The sequence below is a fragment of the Fundulus heteroclitus genome, chromosome 8 (assembly GCF_011125445.2).
Source record: "Fundulus heteroclitus isolate FHET01 chromosome 8, MU-UCD_Fhet_4.1, whole genome shotgun sequence".
NCBI lineage: Eukaryota > Metazoa > Chordata > Actinopteri > Cyprinodontiformes > Fundulidae > Fundulus > Fundulus heteroclitus.
Genome location: NC_046368.1, coordinates 20,696,094 through 20,713,219, shown reverse-complemented (window position 1 = coordinate 20,713,219; position 17,126 = coordinate 20,696,094). Strand labels below are relative to the sequence as shown.

Sequence of the window (17,126 nt, the reverse complement as noted above, 5' to 3'; positions counted from 1 at the left end):
ATTGGCAATGAGTCGTGAAAACACATGCACGTGCTGAGTGTCTGTTAGTGTCCTTCTGCATGGCTTCGGCCTGACCCCATTTGCAGGTTAAGACCTTTGTAAGATGAGGCAAAGTGTTATGCTTCACGGTTGTTTTGCACATTTATTCCAGATATCAGAGTGACTTCAAACATGCTTGGGGGTGGGGGGGTTGTTGGTTCCTGTTTGAATGTAAAGGCTGCTTATGGGATGATTACGCTTTCAGACTTTTTACATGTGAGAATTTTAACGCAGCCGATAACTTTCTCTTTCAACGCTATCTATCAGTGTCTCTCTTTTGTGTTTTTATTAATTCCTTAATGTGATGTTCTTAAGCTCTTGCCTTATCAGTTCATGCTTTGTTTTGACAGTGATTTTGGTGGGAAGATTCACCACGTTTCCCCCAGTTGTGGTTAATGGCTCCCAGTTTGGTTCAGTGGAGTCTCAAAGCCTTAGAAATGCTTTTGTAACACTATCCAGACTAATTAGAGTCAATGAATTACATGAAATCTGGGGCGGGAGGTGGGTGGGGGAGGCATTTTCAACACAGTCCAGTTTAAAATATCCACAATAAATACGTAAAGCAATCTAATTTGAAGGACTGAGTCATCCACAACTGCGCATCCTGTGTATGATTCAAAGTGTGGACATACTGATGCAGTTTGTGAAAGATTGCATGTTTTATTTATTTTAAAGGTGCAGATTTATTTTTGCCTTTTTTTATTTATAACTTGTTTGTGCAACGACCGAGTAGCAAACATTTCTAACCAGCTTTCGGTGTCAGCTTTTATCCTTTTCAGGACTGCAAGAGGGCAGGAGTTTATCCCAGCTGTCGAGGTGAGACCATAAACAGATCGTCCATCCCACAAAGAGATAAACAGGGCAAACAACCAGGCATGCTGAGACTTAGAAGGTTAAAAAGCCCCGGATTACATGCTTGGGAGGTACTTGAAGCTAGAATATGCTTACAACAGGTCGCAGGTTTTTCACATAAAAAGTCTCCACTAATTAAGAGGGTTTAAACCAATAGATGAGACAGTGGTAAAAAACAGTGGTAAAAAAAAAAAAAGAAAAGAAAAGCTGCTCCTCCATTCCTGACTTTGCAAATTGGAATTTTGTAAAAAAGTCAAAGTGTAATAACCTTCATGTATACATTAACCCAACAACAGCCATGGTTAAGTGTTAAAAAAAGATAGACAGAAGTGGTTTGGTGGTTAAACCACTTTGCCTTAAACCTCCCCTGCTGTGGTCCAGCGTCCTATCTCTATTGGTTTTATTCTGTGTGCATTCTAATAAAGGCATTTGATTATTTTAAAACTCTTTAATTTGTCCCAAACATCAATAATGTTAAATAAAATCACAAAGATTAAAATCTGCACTGCTGTCACTTTTGATTTGAGCCTGAAACTGTAGATCTTGTATCAGCCCTAGCATACTGTTAGCATCTCTCACCTCCCATGGGCTTCTTGCACGCCACATCCTGCACAGACCGCAGGGTCGGTAACGTCGTCGCTTCAGATGCACATCCGCAGCCGTTTTTTTTCAAGCAGCAGAGTGTGAAACTGAGTCATGCGGGTGAGCTTTGTGGGTTTCAAAAGCTTTGGGCTAAGATGGTTTGAATCTTCCTTAAGACTAACGGTGCATTCATTCAATATATGCTCCTTTGTTTTGTTTATCCACAGCAGGCAACCGTATGCCGAATTAGCCCTTTTCCAGCATCGTTCAACTCTACGTGCACCCGTACTCCACAATCATCTCATTATCAGAAGGGTTTTCATGTGATTCTACTCTGATAAGTATCACTTAGGAAAATTAAAAGGTTGATCTGCCTTTAAAAAGACACATAACATACAAATTGGGTTATTCTATGCATGCATCTCATGTAAGCGCACTTATTGGTCTGCAACTTTTCATTGCGTTTGAACATTTAAAATTGTATTTCTTTGCAAAGAGAAAGAAGCACTTAGACATTGCCTTTTGCATCCCATGAAAGGCTCAAGTTTGTTTCATTTCATAAACAAAGCCTTATAGAAAGAATAGCTAAGTGAAAATCCAAATCCTCTAAAAGATAAAAGGCAAGTTGCAGAATTAAAACTGTCAAATTATTTTAGCAACAGGTCTGAGTGTATTTTCTATTTGTAATACGAGCCTTTTGTAACTAGCCTAAATTATAACTTGCACAGTAAAGACAACAGTTAAACATCGGCAAAGATGTCGACAGGATATACTTGTACAACAAGCGAGATGGAGTACCTTGCAAAAGTATAAATACCCATGGACTTTTTTTCAAATTTTGTTGAATTACAACCACAAACATTAACTTTAATAGGATTTTATGTGATTGACCAACAAAAAGTAGCACAAAGTTGTGAAGCGAAGGGAAATGGATTCAGAAATGTGCTTTTTTCGTTTTCTTTTTTCTTTACAAAAAAATAAAATTTTCCGAGCACTTGTATTCAGCCTTCCTGGAGTCAATACTTTGCAGAACCACCTTTGGCTGCAGTTACGGATCTAAAGATAGACATGTTTGCTCAATCTTCTTTGCAAAATAGATGAAACTCAGTCAAATTGAATTGAGACGAAAGTGGAAAGTAAAGGTCAAGTCCTGGACTTTGGTTATTCTAACAAATGAAAACTGCTCCTTTCTACCACCAGCCGTACGTTTATTGTCATTATCCTGTTAGAAGTTGAGCTTTTGCTTCGGTCTTAGCTCTTTTTTCTGTTTTCAGATCAAATCTAACCAGCTTCTCTATCCCTTTTGAAGAAAAGCATCCTCACACCTTGCTACTGCCACCACCACCTTTCACAATTTAAATTGTGTGTCCAGTGTGATCTGCATGGCATTTTGGACGTATGTGAAAAAAAGTTTCATATTTTGGTCTCATCTGTCCAGAGCACCTTAATTTACTTGTATGCCGCGTCTCCCCTACATCATTTGTAGCAAACAGGATATCATGGACCACTTTCAATCATGGGCGTAGGTTTGATTTCAACTTTGGTAGGGACACTACTGGTCTCAAGTTTCATTGGTTTGATGTCATTGGTCCTACGCAGTATGCATGCCCCTATTTTTTTATACTTGACATGAGCATCAGGGGACATTTCGTTTAAAGAGAAAAGCAGTATTTTTTGCTACATTAATACAAATTTTATAAGCACTATATATATTGTATATAAATAAAAAGCTGCTCCTTAATTTGTAATTAAAATAAATTAGACATCACCTGAAGCACTGAAGGGCCAGCTGCTTCACATCCAAGCTGCCCTGCATCATTATTACTGGATATCTGTGTTTCCTATAATCATATAATGTTACTATTATACAAGTGTGTTTTTAGTATTAAAGGATTAAATGTAACACAACCTTTTATATCATCCTATGATACTTACTGTCTGAGTGTTAAAATAGCTCCTTATGTCTCTTTTCATTTTTGGTGGCATCATCTACAATCACAACACTAAGCATGAGCCTAAGTTTATTCAAATATAAAATCGCTTTTAACAATTATTAAAAGAAAATATAACACTATCTTATCCGTAATGTAATAATCTCCAAAATAAACAGCCAGATTCAAGCATTTTTACCGGACACTAATATTTGTACTAATTTACTTATGGACTGTGTGGAAATCTATGTAAAATCAAACCAATGTGTTCCTCTGTTTGTACTTTATCCTATTTCCAAAAGTAGAAATAATTAAATAGCACTATTATTATGTTGAACCCTAATTATGCTTTCTAAACAAAAAATAGCAATGTTTAGGCACCATCTCGTATTGTTATACTCTATAAAACTAATAACACCTGCTATTTATATCTGAACCGCCTTAAAGGGATTTTTTGAAAGCTTACATTCTTTGCTTGTCGATTTTTCCAGCAGTCTTCAGAACTCCTGCCTGACACTGAATATTTTTGTTGATAAAATGTATTATACTTCAGAATTAAATATTATTTTAAGATGCTAACATTGGTTACTTACATTTCTTAAGTTCCACAAATGAAAACTACTCTCTCCTGCTTCTTCTATCGCGTGTTATAGCGTGGATAATATATTTTTTTTAATCGTTGTAGTAACCGCAGTATTCTAGTGTGAATTAAATTTAAATTTCGCGCTGCAAGCATGCACGCACATGCACGCACTAGAAAACAACCAATCAGGGAGAGAGAAGGCGGGACTTAAGGCAAAACAACCAATGAGAGTGGAGTTAAACAGCACACAGCACAGTTACGTGCGCTGCTAAGTTAAAGCGACAGGAAAGACCGACTGGACACGCAGGCTAGCAGACGGAGCTGCAGCAGCAGCAGCCGCCAAGCAGCGGAGCTGCGAGAGGAAAATAAGCGACTGCTGTAACAACGATGTATTGTAAATTATAAACATGTTATTCACATCGAATTATTGGTAGGGACATGTCCCTATGGTCCCTATACAAACCTACGCCCATGCTTTCAATAACGGCTTTCTTCCTGCCACTCTTTCATAAAGGTAATATTTAAAGAGTGTAAAATGAATATTTTCTCCCATCTGAGCTACGGATCTCTGCGGCTCCTCCAGAGTCTCTAATTAATGCTCTCATCACTTGGCCCGTCAGTTTAGGTGGGTGATGATGTCTTTGTAGGTTTATAGTTGTGCCATTTGTTTTTGCTTTTACCTCTTCATTTTGGGACCTTGGGATGTTGTATAACCTCACCCTTCTTAAAAAAATTGGTCTTCATGATGCTGTTTGTTCTCTAATGTTCTCTATGAAACCTCACTTACAAGCTGGTATATTCTATGTACTAACTAGGTGTCTTCTCACTGGGTTCACAGAATTTTTATTTGGGGTATCTGATTGAAAAGGACCTACAACAAATGACAGAACTGATGAATATCATTGCACCACACAAGGTGAACCTTTTTTCTCAAATGTTTAGGCGTGTGATGCACATGTATGACTGAAACACCTTTTATTCCATTAAACCATCTGCACCCTGACAACATTACCTCATCATCAGTGTGTTGTGGTCTGCACTATACTGAGCGCGTAAACTCTGAAGTATAAGCCATGAAGTGTGAACAGCACTCTTTCTGTGAAAAGGTTGCACTTCTACAAAAATAGGAAATCGTGCTTGAGACATCAGTGCAAGGCTGAAACATGCGAGATCTGCTGAGCATGTCTGTGTCTTAGCAAAGATTTAGCGAACGATTGTATTTTATTCTAGTTGTTACAAGATTTCTTCATCCTGGTTGTTTGTTGTTTTGACCTTTCAAACTAATATGAAATGTTAATAAGTTTTTCTCTTCTTGTCAGTGCTGTATTTCAACAATGACAACATTGTTGCTACTTTTATTTTGATTATGTATTTCTGTTTTTAATGATTATCTTATTTGTTCTGTATTTCAACATTTTTTATTTATTTTAATAATTCATTTTGTTTAGCACTTTGGTCAGTGCCTGCTGTTTTCACAGTGCTTTTACAAATAAAGTTGGCTTGTACTGAGTTTGAATGAATGGATTTGCCTGTCAGAAACAAAAAGTTTGTTGTAGAACAATCTCTTTTTTAATATAAAGTCGGGATTATTTACAGCATAACTGCCAAAGACGCGATGATAATACATTAAGACATAAAAGGTTTAAAATCTTGTCTTGTGTTCAGAATGTTGAGAAATAGGACACAAAGATATCAATAGAGACATTTCATACCACTTAGAATAACTTTCCAGTTTATGTAAAGGTGCTGTAACATTACAAATGCAAACTTGAATTTGTTCTATGGGGATTTTATGTGACAGGCAAAGCACAGATTAGTTTCTAATTGTAACATAAAGTAAAAATGCACATCAATTTTAAGTCTCAGATAAAATCCAGTGCAACTACTGCCCTTAAAAATCTCATATGATTTATTCTCTCTGTAACTTTACCTCAATTTAAACACAACTGCAGAACAGTCCCAATGTAACTTTGGATGAACGGCAGAGATCCACGGCTCAGGTGGGATAATCTGTCAACAGGAGCCCTATTAGTCATGTTCTCTACAAATCTGAACTTTATGTAAGGCTTGCAAGAAGATAACCACTGTTGAAGGAAAGTTATGAGAAGTCCTATTTGTAAAATATACAAAAAGCAGATACAGAAGAATGTGGTCTGATCAGCTGAGAGTTCAAACCGAACCTTTTGGCCAACACACAAAATGCTATGAGTGGTGGAAAGCTAATATTCCACGTTATGCTGAACCCACCATCCTCACTTTAAAGCAAGTTAGTGAACAAGACAGCAACATGAAGAGGGGATGTGGAGTTGTGTGTGACATAATAACCTAGTCAAAGTCCAGACTCCAAAATCCAACTGAGCATTGACGTGCACAGAGGTTCTCCATTAAACCTGAAACTTTCAGTCTCAAAATGTTTAAAGCCTGTGGGACATACCCCTTAAAAGACTGTCACTGCAGCAAAAGCTCCTTCTCCAACGTGCTGACTGAATACAAATATCTGACAGTTTTTCTGATTTTTATTTGTAACACACAAAATCCCATTACAAAATAGTTAAATATATTGTTTTAAAATAGCGGCATCTTTAAAAAAAAAAAAAAAAAGAAAGAATGCAAGGTTAATTGATATCTTTCCAAAGCAGTGTACAGTATAATACCGATCACTCTTAATGGTTTTTCTCAGCATTCACCCTAATGCACCGCTGATAACCAGCCAGACGCTTCCTCTCCTCTCAGGTCCAAAGAATGCAGTGCAATAGAGATAAAGCAAGATAAGTTTGACACATACATTCACTCTATATTAAATATGCACTGGATCGCAAAAGCCATGCAAAATGTAGCTTGAGCTGTGAGCTTTTGAATACTAAAATGTCCCATGATCATGAAAAGGCTTTTGCGCCATACCTTGACAATGAATGATATAACCTGGAAGAGTTAGATAAGTTGGCATTGAATGACCTAATTATTCAGTCGTCCAGGGAATCTGTCTGCTGGCACCGGCAGGCAGACTCTCTCAGATTAGTGCGGAGCACTGCAACCCAGGCAGAGAGCTCACTCTAATGAAAGATACGGTCACCACAAGGAGGAGGAGGGGGGGGGGGATGCAAAGACATACTGCTAATGACTGAGATGGCTGGGTTCACAAAAAGTCTCGCCAAGCTCATAAATTCAATCTAAAGCTTTAATGTCTGAAGAGCTCCATCCCCTGACCTCGCAGCTTTCAGTGAAATAACCCTCCTCTCCAGCTGTCTGCTGCAGTAGTCCATGTGCTCAGTGGATATATGTGAAAAAGACAAATTCCCAGATTCAAGCGAGAATCTACAAGGAAAAGAAACATTCCAGTCCTCCGAGAGATTTCTGTGTTTTCTAAATTTGGATGGTCTCGGCTAACCTTTCACCTTTTCTCTCTGTGTTTAAATCAAACATGCTGCTACAGAACAAAAGATGAACATCTGGCAAGCTGAGCTAGAAAAGACCTTGGTAAATCTTTACAGGTCAAGAAGCCTACAGTCTTATTCATTAAATTAAAATCTGCATTTCAGTAAAGCTTTCTTGTAAGACTAAAAGCATCTCTTCCTAATAACAACATTTAAGCAGGTAATAAACATCAAGTGTTATTAATCCCACATTTCTGTATCATAAATGTGTATTTTTAGAGTAATGAAATACTCTAATAATGTTTGCATCAGCTATAAACGGAAAATTTTCATAATTAACAGAAATCAGGGCTTAAAAACATCCGTTTGTGGGTAATAAATCTATATAACGTAAAATAAAATACAACTTATCAATAATATTCTAATTTATTCAGTGGGTCTGTGTACCGTATAGTGTACTGCTTTTTGAGGTTTCACAAGAAAAAAAAATGATGTTCATTGTATAGGCTTCTAAACGTCACTTGGCTGCTTCTTTCATCCCAAAGACAAACATCCCATTATAATACATTTCTGTGAGACATGCAGCATACTAAAATAGATTCAGCTTTCACAAAGTCTGACAGGAATACCAAGAAGCTCAAAGGTGTTAATTGTTAGTATGCTAAAGCAAAAGTTAAACCATTAACAGTTATGAATCTAGCTTGTAAAGTGTGAGAATTTAAGGTCATGATCTCAAACCCGACGCTCCATATGCCAGTGGTCATATAGCCTGAGGTCATATATTCAGAGAGCTCACATTATACTTGAACTGCAGGGCTATGAATGATGGGATATGGGCCAGTACTGAGCTTTCTAGAGACAGACTAGCTACAATTAGGACCTTGTTGTTATATAAAAAAGCTACTGTACATTCAGATGTTTAGATCAGACTATTGTAAGACAAATTCTTACAATAGTTGTTTTATGGATATAGATTAAATCTGTTTCAATTGGCCTATCTCACATTAGCTCTACTGTGAATTCTGCAGATTCTGCCTTCAAGTGGGTACAAACAAGATTTTTTTTATTAAGTTGATTTAAGGTAAATTGGACATCCCAGGCCATCAAAAGAAAGTCCACTCAACTGTAAAACCTCATAGCGATCTGCTTGTCAATAGATGATTTATGTTAAAAGGCCCAAACAATCCAGTTGTTAATTTCTGTGGTCGAAAAAAGGACCCATGAGCAGAAACTGACTGACGTGAAAACAGAGTACTTTGGCATGAAAAATGGAAAACCTTTCAGAGGGGAGACCAGGTCATGGAAGAAGAAGCAGTGTAAGGGAGCAAAAGACCCGGTAATGGAAGAATCCAGTGAAGAACAAATAGAACCAGTGAGCTTACATTCTGAGGTAGAGGTGGAGGATGACAAAAAAGCCAGAAGACCTAATCGGAGAATATTTGGAGCAGCTGAGGCAGAATGAAGGCAGGGGAGCTGAGGGAGGGAGACTAATTAACAAGAATACAGCTGAACTGAGGCACAGTGTCTAGCAAACCACAGGGGAAATGTACAAAGAACATAAAAAGAATAAACAAAGAAACTCAACAAAATGAATTAGTAAGGCAACACCTTAGAGAACATAAACAAAAGGAGAATGGAGAAAACACACAAGAGACACCTGGAGAATGCAACACTAGTTCGCTAAACAATTGTGGCTCCATCTTTTTTTCTTCAATAATGTGTGAACCAAGAGTGAACCAATAAGCAATAACCAATGCTTGAGTAAACTACCCAAGCATTGCAACAAGACTGGTTAGAAAATAGTATTTGCATTAGGCAACCAGCAGTAACCTGAAAACCAGGACATACCATCTGCCTTTAACTTGTAAGATGTGATCTAAATGCATCCTGTTCAACGTGTATAGTATGCACCAAATTCTGAGTAACTTCTTGAAGCTTCTGAACTTAACACGCGTCATACATGAAAGCTAAAAATATATCTGCTGCAAAGCGAAACAAGCCCTCATAGTGACAAAAAAAAGAAAAACAAAAAAAAACTGTGGGACAGGAAACAGACATTTTAAGACATTAAATTATACAGATGCTCTGTCAAATATCGAATTTCTGGAGTTTATTAACTTCTTGATTCTGACTTTTAACAATGTTTAATTTCTAATACCCTTTTCAAGAAAAAATCCATCCATTATCTATATCCACTTATCCATGCAGAGATGCGATGAGTGGGGTGGGATCACTGAGCTATATAATACACTGGAGTGCTGATTTTGCCGAAAAACTGAAGTCACTGGCCGCCATCTTGCTCCTCCCTACTCTCACAGAATCCCATAGGATTTGGTTGCAACAACAAGCAGTTTTCTGGCTGAGTGAAAACGTTTCACAGGTAATTCTACAGTCAGTGGATGTACTAACACTATCAACTACTAGAAAATTAGGTGCTGAAATATTTTACATGTTATTCATATTAGATATATATATGTATATATAAGTATGTGTATATGTATATATGTATATATATGTATACACATATGTAAATATATGTTTTTGTATATTGTTATTTATATATTTATAAATGTTAAACATATATATTTAAATGAATAAAATGCAAAATATTTCAGCACATGACTTTTTCAGTACTTGATATTTTTAGAACATAACATAAAACTATATGGCATTTGACATTTTAAAAGTTTTAAGCCCCCCCCCTGAACATGAGAAAATCCTCGTTATTCGATGCTGTAGCGCACATATTCCTTAGTTACTGGGGGGAAATAGGGAGTACCAATATGGCGGCTGGTGGCTTCAAAGTGACTCGTTCAAACAGACGGTGATTAGCACTCCAGTGTATTATATAGCTCAGTGGGTGGGATGTGTGGGGATATGTGCCTATTCCCAGCATTCATGGGGCAAGAGGCACGGTACACCCTGGACAGGTCACCAGTCCATCAAAGAGCAACGCAGACACAGAGGACAAACAACCATGCATGCACACACACACACAGTCATATCTTAGGGCAATTTAGAGAGATAAATTAACCTAACAGTTATGTTTTTAGACTCTGGGAAGATGCCAGAGTACCCAGAGAGAATCCATACATGCACAAAGAGAACATACAAACCCCATGCATGCCAGGGTTTGAGCCCAGGACCTTCTTGCTACAGGGTAACAGAGCTGCCAACTGCACCAGTGTGCAGGCCATGGAAGAATCTATTACATCAGTTAAAATGAACTGCTTAATGTTAATCTGATTTATCCATTACAAACTCATTTTTAATGTGTGTTTAGGATCAAAGTCCTGTTTATACCACCCCATTGTTTCAGCCTTCTGACCCAAACCGTCTCCCCAAGAGAAAGGGATATTGGTTAGCATCATGCTGATGGTCTGTAAAGCTGAGCTGCAACTTTTAAAGGTAGATCAAATGAGCTTGCATTTATAATTTGACCACTTGTTGGATTAGAGAAAATATGCAATAAATCAAAGTTGTGTGTAATTTAATCATACCACCCCTAAAAGAATGCTTCATAAATTGTCATAAATGCTGACAATGACAGCATGTAAACGTGTGACCAAAACTAAAAGCACATTTGGCTTTTTAATAAAGTAAAGTGTTCCTAGGTAAATATTTGTACCTTTATTATTATAAAACAGCATGGATTGAGAAATATAAGGCAAAATAGAGAGCATACCTGGTGTCAAAAAGAACCGGTGCACCATGCATCCAACTGAGTCATGTCTTAAAAGTGAACAACAGAACTCAAGTCACTCAATTCATTCACAGATAGCTAAAAGAGTAATACATAAAGAAGGTGGCATGTGTGGATTCCTAATTAATCATCCATCTGAATGTGACACAAGTTATTTGCTATGTGATCTTTGACTGATCCCTTCACAGTCACAAACACACATGTATCCTTAACTCAATTCTCTAATGACCATCACAAGCCAGTATCACATGAAAGCAAAGGAATCCAAGAATTAAAGGGCCAGCGTCCTTATTTGCGCTACAAGCAACCCTGCTCTGAGTTTTAAAAACTTAGACATGACCTAGAGCTTAGTAACGGCTGCTGCTCTGAATCTGAGACAGAGAACGCCCCAAAGCCAATCACATCGAGTTACAGTCAATGAGAGTCTGGGCATTTATTTATGTAGTTTTTAGGACAAGAAGTGACTTGGTAAACACTAACCCTATTGTGAGACGGAAAGACTATTATAGTTTTATAAACAATTTTTTCAATGTGACAAACACATTTGTATTGTGGATCAATGCCAGCAGAACCACATTTTACTGCAATACAAACTGTGATAATTTGGGTTTCTTGGAGCCCATTTGCCACTTTTAACAGATTTTCTTGTCGGATTGCCCTCTATTTAGCTTCTTTCGTCCAGGCATTAATTTCCCCCTCAACTCTGAACAGCTACCTTTCAAGAAAATCTTCTAACCCCCCCCCCCCCCCCAGCTTTACTCTACCACCACCATGCTTTGCCGTGGTGATGATTTGATCTTGCTGATGTGCATGGCATTTTTAATGTGGCTACAAAAGCCCCATTTTGCTCCCACTTGACCGGATCGCCTTCTTCCACAGAAGAAATCATACAAGAAGTTTGAGTCATACCCCCCCCCCCCCCCCCCCACACACACACACACACACACACACACACACACACACACACACACACACATGCCCAATGAGCAACTGCTGACAGAATTTCTTGAGAATTTCTTTCAAAAGTGACTAAATTCTGGGCACTCTTCCACATTTCTAGAAGCCAGGTCTGTATAGCTCATAACTATTAGCTGTCTTGTGGAGAGATTCTCCCACCTGAGCAGTTTGGAACTTGTCCAGAGTCTAAATTCAAGGTGTGATAACTGATTTGCCTCTGTACTGTATAGTCAAAAGACCCAGCTGCTCTCGGAATAATCGCATTTGGACAACAGAGGCAGAATAAACCGGCATAGTTTGCTCTGCGCTTGAACCACTCAGTGGGAGTGCGCGCAAAGAGAATGGCACACACATATAAGACTCCTTCAGTCCGCAAGATGTTCGCTTCGGTCCGCTGCAGCCATGTGCGATCTTTCCCACCTGTCACGTTATTTCATGCGTTTCCCAGTCAAAAATGCCCCGCTCCTCCCTTCCAGGCGTTACTCACCAACAACCGCCGCTGCTGTCAAAGTGAAAATCGGACTGAGCCGCAGCATCCTGGCGCACCACGCCTCGTTGTTTCCCTCCACAGATCCTCCAAGAAGCGAAAACTGTTAAAGCACTAACAGGAGTCCATGAGGTTTGCCCTGCACCTCGGCTTTCAAGAGTCAGGTCCCTTGTTCGAGCTGACAAGAAGATGCTGCTTCTCTTGTCCGCGTCCGCTCGGCACAGCGGTTCTGGAAATAGCAGGAGGGGCGTGGGTTTAGAGTTTGTTTCTCTCACTCGCAGAGGCGCTTTGGAGTTTGGTTGGTCTGCCTCCCGAGAAGAAGAAGAAACAGCAGCTGCACAATGTAATCTTGGAACAAATCCACAATTTAGCCACAGGTCAGAGAAGACAGACCTGGATATAATAGAAGCGGGAGGGCAACTTGTGCGTCACCGCCGGGGCTGTCTGGAGACGCAAAGCAGTCATTGCTTTATGACCGGTGTGCTATTGAGGAACGGCGCCTGAAAATGTGGCTAAATTCTAAATGATTGTAATTGAAAAGGAAAACATGATTTTATGATTAGCAAATTAAAGTGAAAAAAGTGAAAATCTAATAAGAACACATAAAAAAACAACACTGCTGCAACATAAAATGAGTGAAATTGCTCTCTGGCATGCCACTCAACCATCCAGGGGGAAATATCCCCCAGGGATCCGTGCTCACTCACCAGTTCTATGTTGCTTTTGAGGTTTGGGGTCACCCAGCTATAATATATCAAAACGAGGTCTGAAAACTCAGCATTTTATCGTGGACCTGTTGAGATAGGTTTCTTATCACTCATCTGAAGCATAAATCACTTTACACTGCAAGCTGTACTTTGTAGACAGAGGAAACTTGCCATGGATACCTATTTTTGTATTTTCTCCTCTAATCAAGACTCAGTATTTTGTAAAAAGAAAATTTCCTATTTGATTTCACTAGCAACTTAAATTCTACATGGCTGCAGCAAAGCTGTCTTCAAATATGTTTCAGTTAACCGTTTGCAGAAAGGTCCTAATAATTTAAATACAGTAAGTTGCAGAAAAAAAATTGAAGGGTTTTATTGGGATTTTATTAAATATCCACCCATCCTCTTCTGCCTATCCTAGATTGGGTCAGGGGGCAACAGGTCTGGGAGAGAAAACCAGACATCCCTCTCCCCAGCGTCATCCACCAGCTCATTGGATCCCAAGGTGTTACCAGACTGGATACATCGTCTCTTCAGCCAGTTCTTCCACGGGGTCACCTCACAACGGGATGTTCCCGGCAAACCCCCAAAGGCAGGCGCCCAAGGGGCCTCGTGATCAGATGCCCAAGCCACCTCCACTGCTCCCTTCTCTATATGTAGACCCACCACCTGCAAGGAGAACATCGGGATTGGGCGCAATATAAGCTGAGTGTGTAATGAACAGAAACAGAGGAACCAGAATTGAGCCAGAAAAAAAATCAGGTAATGTAAGAAAACAGTTTATTGAGGAGTTAACAGCTGCAGGTGAATCGCCAGCATCAGGGATAGGAACCACTCTCATACTCCAGGAGCTGGCTGGGATGGTGAGTGCAGGCTCCTCTTGGTGGGGTGTGTTGCTGGAGATGCCTTAATGCGATCTGTAGTCCGGTCAGGGAAGCTCTTAGGGTTTTATTCCTGGGACTGGCAGGTGCTCAGTGGTCGATAGGCAGGCACAGGGTCAGAACCGAGAAAGCAGAGTCAGGTGGGATGATCAGGTAGAATTACCAGAGTCCAAATACGAGAGCAGGTCCAGAGTCAGAGCCGGGTGATCGGAAATCCAAAACCAGTCCAAAGCAGAATCCGTGGGTAGTCAGGGCACAGAAACAGGTCAGAAATCCACACAGCACAATTATCGGGTCTGACGGGCTTTGCAGGCTCAGAGGGTCAGAAGACAGAAACAGATCAGGAAACAGGCAGATCGGATTCAGGACGCTGGATTTAATTTACCGATGGCTCAAAATAATCTGGCACTAGTGACTGGTCTGAGAGCTGGTTATATAGTCAGACATACAGGTGGATCTGGTGAAGACTAATGTGAACGGGGTGGAGCTGCACAGGTGTGTCAAATGGACAATCAGACCAGCACTAGATGACTTGTAAATTGGTGTTTATAGAAGCTCTCTGTCCAATCCAACTTAAGCATTTTGGCAAAGAAAACTGAGAGAAAAATTCTGCCTCCAGATGTGCAAAGCAGGTATTGACATAGGAGATATACCCTGGATCACTTGCAGATTTAATCAGAACAACAGGGAAGGATAGGTAGGTGTACAGGTACTTGTCAGCATTAATTTCCTTCTAATTTACATTTATGTGCTACTTTCTGTTGGTCTTTTGCATAAAATCCCAGTAAAATACTTGTGTAAGAGACAAAAGTTCAAGGTGTGCAATTACTTTTGCAAGGCATTGTACATCTATAGGGCTGGGTTGTTTTGTATTTTTTTGTGCAGAACTTTTGCACATTATTTGAAAATCAACAAGCTGTAAACTTATCAACTCTCCAGGCATATGGTTTCACATTCCTGTTAGGAGTTAGAGAGAATTCCCTAAAATCAGTCAGATTATTAAAGGATAATAACAGGGATACTGGCGAAGAAGATCCGTTTACAACATATGGGATTGGATCCTTGATTATCATTCATTTACTTGTAGTGTTATCTTATAATGCATACAACAGCTGTCCCGAAGATTTCCACGGATTGCAGAGATTCAATAACAAGGACCCACAGATAGGAGCTCAGTTTTTCCATAATCCTATAATAAAGCTTCTTTATCATAGGGTGGTTTAAATTCACTGAGGGAATTTGAACCAGATTTAGCTTATTTCAACTCCTCTTCTCAGCTTAGTCCAATCTTTGCAGCTTTAGAATGACCAGTGTTTACTTTGCTTGCTGCCAATCAACTCTCAGCCGTTTGAGAATAATTATGCAGACACCAAATATACTGCTATTAAAGGATCCTATAACCCTTAGTCAAAGAGCTCTTAGTCTGAAGTTGTTCATATCCAGTGATGTTGTTATCATTCAGTGTCTTTTAAACATAAATTGTTTTAATTTCATAATTACGCTATTCCTATTAAATGTGTTATTGAAACCATGCCATTTGAAATTTCAACTTACCTCTCATTGATCTGACAAAATTCTTTGTTTTTTGCATTACTACTGTAAGCTTCCATAAGTGGGTCAAAAATGACTCACATTCATTTCAAATTGAATTTCATGGGAATATCAGATCCTGAACATCTGTGACTGTGAATGCAGAAGATCTACTTATGATATTTTGACAGTGTCACAAGTGTCAGCTTTAAAGATGATTTTACACAGCAACATCTGATGAAACAAGTGTTATCTTTAGTATTGTCTTATAATATATATTACTTTCTTATAAATAATATATAGCAACAGTGGAGAGTTTTTCTCCACTCAACAGTGGAGAGTTTTTCTCTCCACTGTCGTTCCATGCATGCTCGTCATGAGGGATTGCTGCAAAGCCATGGACAGTGCAGACGACTGTCCACTGTGGCTCTACGCTCTTTCAGGAGGAGTGAATAGTTTGTCAAGAATTGATGCAATCTGCTGGGTTTCCCCAGACAGGAAACTTTTTGACCAATTTGTCTGTATGATTTGATTGAAATTGACTTTGTAAAGTGCCTTGAGATTACATGTGTTGCAAATTGGCGCTATATAGATAAAAATTAATTGAATCAGCTTTATTTCTATAACACTGTTTTTAAATGCAGGTGTGGGCAAAGTCAAAGTGCTGTACATTAGAACAAGAATAGATTAAGAAAGTAAGTTAAAAGCATAAAAACATACACACACAACATCAAAAGCCAAAAATCAGGTTCACAGCAGAAGTATTTTAAGGTGATCACAGCGTATTAAAACCACACAGTGTACTCACACACACCTTCACTCCTGTATCTTTTCTATGACTACTATCAACAAAGTCACCAATCCCAACGCTTGTGACTAAATATTATGATCTTTTGACGCATAGGGAAAAAAAATGAACAATCCCACAGCAATACAATGCACCCTTTGTTTTCCAGAAATATAAAACGGCAGAATGTATAAAGATTATGCATCAGGTGTGAACAGCAAACACAACATGCGCTGGTTTTTAATGTAAACAAAGAAGCACGTCTGCTTGAGACAGGATCTCAGAAACACCCAACAAATGAGACAGTTTACAGGAGTCTTTCCTGTCCTCCTCAGCCCCCTCAGACATCCCTGGCTGAGACGCAGGAAGACTCTGATTACTTTCAAAGCACAAAATACTCCCTCCCTCCCCACCCATCCACCCACCCTTTCCTCATCCTCTTAACACACCTCGGCTTACTCATTTGATTTGCTCCTCTGGTAACAACGTATAGAACACCGTCCTGATGATAATCAATGTTTTCAATTTTACCTCCTACATGGTTTCCCCCCCTTGTTGCCCTGGCTTTCTTTTTTTTACCTAGCTGCATATCGGCAGTGGGAGTCTATGCTAATGTATTTTTCTCTCTATCTTTTTAACTTCCTCTATGCAGAGAGACAGGAAGAGAGCATTAAGACTTGACAGATACCAGCCTCTAAAGTTTCTTCTTTCAG

The 17,126-nt window shown here is 39.1% G+C and overlaps 1 protein-coding gene across 1 annotated transcript in view; it reads right to left on the bottom strand.

The window, feature by feature from the left end:
• The window catches only part of itga1 (integrin, alpha 1), a 67,966-nt gene extending 55,136 nt beyond the window's left edge, over positions 1 to 12,830 (bottom strand). Inside the window, exon 1 of the mRNA XM_012879782.3 lies at positions 12,509 to 12,830. Within this exon, the coding sequence (XP_012735236.2) occupies positions 12,509 to 12,557 (49 nt within the window). The 5' untranslated portion in view covers positions 12,558 to 12,830. The remainder of the gene's footprint in view (positions 1 to 12,508) is intronic.
• Positions 12,831 to 17,126: the final 4,296 nt, after the last annotated feature.